General features: G+C 42.6%; 1 protein-coding gene across 2 annotated transcripts in view; it reads right to left on the bottom strand.

The window, feature by feature from the left end:
- Positions 1 to 8,244, bottom strand: part of LOC114025554 — a 76,663-nt gene that overhangs the window by 9,247 nt on the left and 59,172 nt on the right. For both annotated transcript variants that reach the window (XM_027839013.1, XM_027839014.1), the window contains 3 exons: positions 7,125 to 7,314; positions 3,016 to 3,125; positions 375 to 497 (listed from right to left, as the gene is read on the bottom strand). In XM_027839013.1, the coding sequence (XP_027694814.1) occupies positions 375 to 497; positions 3,016 to 3,125; positions 7,125 to 7,314 (423 nt within the window). The remainder of the gene's footprint in view (positions 1 to 374; positions 498 to 3,015; positions 3,126 to 7,124; positions 7,315 to 8,244) is intronic.

The following is an 8,244-nucleotide window of genomic DNA, read 5'->3' as shown; positions in this document are numbered from 1 at the left end:
GAGTACCTTGGAGGTGAGGAGGAGCTGGGGGAGGGGTGAAACTATCCTTTACTAAATTTGGTTTTCCAACTTGGGATGGTGTTGCTGACTCACATTCTCTAGGGATCAGGTTGAAAAAAAAAGCTTTAAAGTTTAAAAAAAACTTTGATGCTTCATTTGCTTAGTATCTCAGCAGAGAATTAATCAAGAAACTATTTGGAGAACTTGTACCCAGCTGGAGACTTCCACCCCACAGGGGGCAATGGGTCTCAGTGCCCAGGGAGGGCCCTATATTCCCAAGCATCGTCCTGCTCCTTGTTCTTATGGTGTTTCCACTTTCTGAGGGTTTTTTTTTTTGTTTCTATTTTTGAACCACCAACCCAACTTGTACTTACCACTTGGAAGCAATTACGGAGCTCAGAATGGGCATCCAGAAAGAATGCCTTGCAGAGTTTGGAAGAAGCAGCCCCAGGACAGACCTCTGCTTTCCTTCTCTGGGTCCTGCACTCACCATCCACCTAATGGAGTAAACACAAACATTTTCCAAAGAATAATAATGACTCCTCATTTGGTCCTCACAACACTGCAAGATAAGTACTACTGGTATTATTCTCATTTTATAGATGAAGAAATTGGGGGTTCTAAGATGTTAGGTGATTTTTTTCCCAGGGTCACACAGCTTGTAAATAACAGAGCTTGGATTTGAAACTAAGATCTGTGAGTAGGAATTGTTTTAGTCTTTGCATTTGTATTCTTGGCACCTAGTACAGTGCTTGGCACATGACAATTACTTAATAAAGACTTGTTGATTTTTTTTTTTTTATTGTGCTTAGGATATTTCAGTTTCTGGTGAAAACCAGAACTTAAGAGCCTGGGAAAACTTACAAGATGCCATCTATGACATCTCAGATCTGCTACTTATACCATGTGACCTTGAGCAAAGTCATCTGACCTTTAGTTTTCTCCACAATAAATCAAGGTGGCCCTCAAAATCATTGTAAGTATGATTATTGAGAAGCCCAAGTAATGGAGAGGTGGTCTCCAGGTTGTCTGATGGGCTGCAATCAGCCCAGTCATTAAAACATTTGCAGTTTGCTCTGAAGGCTCAGCTAGGTATAGAGTGAATAGAGTACAAAACTTGGAGTCATCTTCCTAAGTTCAAATCCAGCCTTAAATACTTATTAGCTGTGTGACCCTGGGCAAGTCACTTTACCCTGTTTGCCTCAGTTTCCTCATCTGTAAAATGACCTGGAGAAGGAAATGGCAAACCACTCCGGTATCTTTGCCAAGAAAACCCTAAATGGGGTCACGGGGAGGAGCCAGTAGGACACAACTGAACCGACTCAACAAAAAACCCAACATGCTCTGCATTCTGCTAATCCAAATGAAAGATGCAGATTTATACTCCCCAGATTGAACCTAGTCACTAAATCTACCTAAAGTTTCATCTCAGGACCATGGATTATTCTTCCAAAAAAAAAAATCCATGATTTCACAAGTTTGGATATTTTCTCCTCCAAATTCAGATGACAGCTCTATATCTCAGACAATTTTCATGAATTTCTTTGGCCCCCAGAGTTCACCACCCAGTGATCAGCCTTCTGGTCGTGAATTTCTCAGCTTAGCAGAGCTGGTTATTGGATGACAGACCCAAGGTCTAGTGCTAGGCCTATACTTAAAGCCACCTTGCCTTTGTAAGAACCTCGCAGAGCACAGATTCATTCTGCTGTCATAGCTCTGGAGACTCCAGCATCACCTCCATCCCACAGTGCAGCACTGGGATAAGGTTTTAGTAGGTAACAGACTCCTGTTCATTTGTATAATTTACTAAATACAAAGAAAAGGGAATTCATCCCCCCCCCCCCCAATACCTGTGCTATATAGAGATGAGGCTTTGTGCACTAAAAAAATTTAAAAAGCCCTCCGATTCTGGTGGGTTATAGCTATTTAACTGTTCTTGGTTTCTTGTAAAGACACTGTGACTGAGCTTTTCATGGCTTTTGACAGAGTAGCAAAGGCTCCCACAGGAGGGAGGGAGAGAGAGAAATTGATTGATTTCCCTCCAGACAGAATTTTTCTTACTCCTAATATCACCCTGCCTCACTTTCTCCATTTCCAGTAGAATCATTGATTTAGAACTGGAAGGCACTAGAGACCAAGTAGTCCAACCCCCTTATTTTACAGAGGGAGAAACTGAGGCATTGGATCTTAAGTGAAGAGCTGGAAAGGACCATGGAGACTATCTAGTTTAACCCCTTCATTCTGTCACACAGATAAGAGGCAGAGCTAGGATTTGAACCCAGCTCCTCTAACACCAAATCTAACACCATTTTCACTGTATACCTCTGATTCTTATAGTGGATCTTTCTGGGGGTAGTCCTAAAGGCCTAGCACAGAGGGAGATGGGTGGTGCAATGGATAGAGCACTGGGCCCAGAGTCAGGAAGACCTGAGTCTAAATCCAGCCTCAGACATTTATTAGCTGAATGACCCTGGGCAAGTCACTTAACCTCTGCCTCAGTTTCCTCAATTGTAAAATAAGGATAATAGCACCCATCTAGCAGGGTTGTGCTATTAGATCAAATGTGTGTAACTGAAATAAGATAATATTTGTAAAGCATTGAGCATAGTGCCTGGCATATGGTAGAAGCTTAATACAACCAAGCAGCCTTAAAGACTTTGTTGTTCCAACTCTTTGTGACCTCATTTGGGGTTTTCTTGGCAAAGACAGTGGAGTGGTTTGCCATTTCCTTCTCCTGCTCATTTTAAACTGAGGCCAACAGGGTTAAACGATTTGCCCAGGGTCACACAGCTAGTATCTGAGGCCACATTTGAACTCGGGAAGATGAGTCTTCTTTGCCTCCAGGCCTGGCGCTCTATCCACTAAACCACCTAGCTGCCCTATTAAAGACTTGCCCTGTATTATCAGAGGACAAACCTGATCTAATAGGAACTTGGAGACGCCTTCTGGTGAGTCAGAAAACTTTCCTGGAGGACCTGCTCCCTGCACGCCCTCAATGGGGAGTGTGAGACTGACCTGCCATGCCTCAATGAATTCATCCAGGTTTCCTGCCAGAGAGCCATTTGGGAGCACCAGGTCATTGCCCGCCTCATTGTCATTGGTGCCCAAGATGCCTGCCGACATACCTGTGGAGAGAGACCAGAGAGCAAGGCTGGGTGAGGAAGAGGAGCTGACTTGAGGGGGGGGCATGAATACCTATTGAGTCTTCTGTCCCACCGTAGAGGATCTTGGTGTTGAAAGGGAATGGTAAAAGCTAGGGACTCTTGAATCTGAGTCAAATTCTGCCTAGATACTTACTAGCTGTCTGAGCCTGAGCAATGACATAGCACCAGCTTGTAGTCAGGAAGACCCAAGTTCAAATGTGCCCTCGAACAGTCACTAGCTGTGTGACAGTGGGCAAGTCGCTTAACCTCTGTTTGCTTTAATCCACCGGAGAAAGAAATGGCAAACCACTCCGGTAACTTTGCCAAGATCCAAATGGGGTCACAAAGAGTCAAGCAACTCTTCTTCAAGAACTCAACAACATTCGTACAGCACCTGCACGTTTATGAAGCCCTTCACGTGTATTACCTGATTTGTTCCTCACAACAAACTCGGTAAGGGAGGTGTTATTGTCCCCATTTTACAGATGAGGATGCAGAGATCGCACAGTCGCTAAAGTGACTGAAGCAGAATTTGAACTCCACTTTCCCCGACTCCAAAGTCTAGTACTCTCTCTGCTATGCCACTTCAACCTCAGTTTCTTCATTTGTAAAATGATGGAATTGGACTCGAGGGCATCCATAGTCCGGTCCCTTTAAGCTCCAAGTCTATGATCCCGTGACTGGAGGCTTTCCTGGGCTCCGGGCAGTAACAGATCCAATGGCTTTCAGTAAGGTCGAGGGGGTACGGGCTGTTGGCGTTCACGTAATATACTTTATCTCAGTTGATTCCCAGGATAACACCTACGATATTATGGCAAGCATCCTTCACTTCTATTTTACAGAAAAGGAAACTGAGGTTTGGCAAGATTGAATGATTTGTCCAGTATTATACAAAGGACTTAAACCCAAATCCTTTTTTTTTCTTTTTTTACTCCAAACCCAATGTTCTTCCTATTCTCCTATTCAGTCACAATATCAAATTAACTTGAGTCTGGACCATATGATAACTGAGGAGGTGGGGTGTGTTTGGTAGGCTGGTAGGGCAGGGACCTGAATGTTGAAAAGGGACCCAAACAGATCTACTAGCACATACCTAGAAATGTGTGCCAACACCTGGGTGACATACTAATGTCCACACCCACGTATAGACCCTTTTTGAGGAAATATCTCCTGCTTCTGCGCTGTCTCACCTATGCCTCCCAGAATCCCCAGCTTCCTTTAAGACTCAGCTCTGACCTCTGTGGGTCATCTGTCCTGGTCCCCTCCCTCCTGCCAGCTACCAAAAACCTTCTTTGCTCAGCTTGTCTTCCATCTACTCCATCTGTATCCTATATATACCTGCCTATCTGTAGACCTTTTGTAGCCCCTATTAGAATGTAAGGCCTGGGGACTAATTTTGCTTTCTCTTTGTCCCCCTATTATTACATTGGCATGTAATAATAGCACCTAATAAATGTTTATTGGTTGAATGAACTCCTAGCACACACCTGGAGTGCCAACACCTGGGTGACCTACTAATGACTTACTCCACACCAAGAACACCACACTCCCCCCCCCCCATACTAGCCTTTTTATTCTTCCTCATATGAAATTCAATCTCTTGATTCTGTATCTTTGCACAGACCATCCCCTTGCCCCCATTCCTGAAATGTACCTCTTCATTAGCATCTCTGGTTTTTTCAACATTCAGCGCAAGTGCCACATTCTATATAAGGCTTTTCCTGGTCCCCCCACCCCCCAAAATTTTCTTTTGATACACATGTATGTTGTCTTCCCCAGCTAGAATGTGAACTCCTACAGGACCCCTTCGGGCCATGATTCATACCCCTATACTTGAAGACCCAGATTGCAGAACCTGAAGTTATGGAGAGAGCAAAATCATAGAGAAATCCCTAAGATGAAAGGATTCCTAGGAAAAACACTTCTTTATCTGCCAGACTTGAGTGTATATCATATCTAATCTTAACTCAATCTAAATACACCCTCCCTTCCTCCACCCCAGATGCAATTTCTCGGATGTGCTCATATGATAGAAATGCTTGACTCGCTTTCTTTTAGGGACTTAACGTGTCTTGGAGTATTTGATTTAAAGAAAGAGACAACTTGGGACATGATCACTGTCTTCAGACATCTGAAGGGCTGTCATGGAGGAGGATTAGGCTCATTCTGCACAGCTGCAGAAGGCATTGCCAGGATTCAGTGGGTGGAGTTGCCAAGAGGGAACAATAAAATCTAGCTATAGGCTCATGAGATCATAGACCAGAGCAGGAAGGTGCCTTTTGAATCATCTTGTCTAGGCCCTTTGTACAAATGCAAAACTGAGGCCCTTGAGATATAAATGACTTGGCTAGATTCACAGAAATACTGTAATTAATGACTTCGTCCAACAGTGTGATAGGATGCTGACCCCTTCTTTGCTTTTTATGCACATGCCATTACCATAGTTCAGGCCCTTATCACTCTTGCCTGGGTCATTCTGACAGATTCCTAATTGATTTCCCTTCCTCAATTTTTATCCTCCTCACAGCTGACAAAGTGATATTCCTAATGCCTTTGTAGATATTTTGTATTTATTTATATTACATCATACCCGTCACTTCCCCCATGAAATGCAAATACCCTGAGGAGAGGGACTACTTTGTTTTGCCTTTGTATGCCAGTGCCTAGCACGCGTTCCCCTCCCTGATTTTTTTTTTTTTTGACTAGGTTTTCGACTTTTCCTCATTTCCTACCTAGCCTTAATCACTAAATGGGCATGGCAAGGCAAACTAAGACCTGGGAAAGACCTTAGCTTAAAAAGGCTAAGGTCTCCCACTGCATGGGGCCATCTCCGGTGGTCCTGATCTATATCTTGCCACTGGGCTCAAAAGGAGAGACTGAGGCTGATGAATTTGCACAACCCTGCCTCACTTAAATCCAATTCACTTGCAAGTCATGGCATCATGTTCCTGATGTCATGGTCCTCTTCGAGAATGAAGGACGAACAACATCAACAGCCTAGCACATAGTAAATTATTACTAAATGCTTGTGGGCAAATTGACTGCAATGACTTCCCTATCATTGGAACTGCACAAGATGTGGCTAGATCACTGCCTACCTGCTGAAGATGTGGAGATTACTGCATTAGTAGAAAGGTTGAACTAGAAATCAGAGGTGGCAAATGCATAGCCGGCAGCCCCCAGAATTCCCGAGTGTGGCCAGGGACCAGATTAAAGTGGAATTGGGAAATATTTGACAAAATTAATCAAAATACAACACAACATAGATAATGTTATTTTGTGGTTTTCTAAGTCAATATGCACTGCATTTGATACCACTGAACTAAGTGACTTCTAAGATCTCTTCCAACTCAGAGGTTATGTGATTCTGTTCAATCACCAATATTTCCCTAACTTTGTCTGTCTTAGATTTGTTGTTGTTTGGTTGCATCAGTCACGTCTGGCTCTTTGAGGCCCCATTTGGGGTTTTCTTAGCAAAGATACTGGAGTGGTTTGCCATTTCCTTCTCCGATTCATTTTTCAGATGAGGAAACTGAGGCAAATAGGGTTAAGTGACTTACCCAGGGTCACACAGCTAGTAAGTGCCTGAGGCCAGACTTGAAATCAGGAAGATGGATCTTTTTGAGTGTAGGCCCAGTTCTCTATCTACTGTGCCACCTAGCTGCCCAGTTTAGATTATAATTTCAAATTATGTCTTAGATTATAAACCCCCAAAGGGTGGATATCCTTATCTGTGGCGTTCTTTCCAAAGAATTCCCAGTGCAATAGATGATTATAATTTTGTGATAATGGTAATGATGATCACAGCCTGTGTTTGTCACAAAATTGTGTAAGGTGGGAGCCAGACCTTTGTCATGCTCCTAGGAGTCCCAGGACCCAACTTAAGAAATCCAAAATCCCACTAATAGAAATAAAGATTTGAAAACATTAGGCTAGAGACAAAGATATCTTGGCCCCAATGATGCTTAAGTGAAGACTTACCATGATTCCAGCCATCCAGTGTCATACTACAGAGATCAGACTGAATATCGCAGGAGACTGTAGCACCATTCTCATTGGATAATTCTATTTTATGAACTTCTTTTCTCCCATTGGCCCTGACTTTGGCAGGTAGTGGATCCAAGCCCAGACAATTCTCTCCCAACGAGGAAGAATCATCTATCTTGTAGATCTATGATTTGGACAAAGGAATAGAAAAGAATATCTTTAAAATTTGGGTGTCTAATGGGGAGGAGAGCCTTCAAAGGAGGCAGAATATAGCCCTACTAACAGAAAAAGGGCCTTTGGATAGCAGCCACACACATTAATGCAGAACTGTGAATTGGTTCAGCTCTTTTGGGAAGCAATTTGGGAAGACTTCCAAAAAATCTCTAAACTGTGTGTACCTTGTGACTCAGTAATACCACTATTGTACCTTAAATAGTCGAGGAACGAGGGAAAAGACCCAGAGGAATAAAAATACTTAGAGCAGATCTTTCTGTAGTGGCAAGCAGCTAGAAACTAAGAGGGGGCAGCACTTGGGAAGTGGCAGAACAAATTGTATTAACATAATGGAATACTATTACACTGTGAGAAATGATGAAAGTGATGTTTAAAATAAAAATACAATACAATGTAGACAATGCTGTTTTGTGGTTTTCTGAGTCAATATGCATCGAACTAAGCATTCAATACCACTGAAGTAAGTGACTTCTAAGCTCTCTTCCAACTTTGAGATAAAAAGATCAAAGAAACCTGAGAAAACTTGCATGAACAGATGCAGAGTGAAGTGAACAGAGCCGGGTGGAAAACTTGCAGACTAAGGACATTGTGAAGACAACTTTAAAAGACTTTAGATATTTGATCAGTTGCAATGACCAACCATGATTCCAGAGGACCACTGATGAAGCATCATTCCATCTTTCTCTCCTGATGGAGTGTTAATGGATTCAAGATACAGGATGAAACATACATTTTGGCACATGGACAATAAGGGAATTTGTTTTGCTTGACTACGCATATTTGTTACGAGGTTTTCTTTATCTTTTTTAAAATTGGGGTGGGGAGCTTGGAAGAGAAAGAAAATACTATAAATACTTGTTAATTAAAAATAAAATAAAAA

The sequence above is a fragment of the Vombatus ursinus genome, unplaced genomic scaffold, assembly GCF_900497805.2.
Source record: "Vombatus ursinus unplaced genomic scaffold, bare-nosed wombat genome assembly UNPS02014832.1, whole genome shotgun sequence".
NCBI lineage: Eukaryota > Metazoa > Chordata > Mammalia > Diprotodontia > Vombatidae > Vombatus > Vombatus ursinus.
This window is presented reverse-complemented; position numbering and strand designations above follow the sequence as displayed.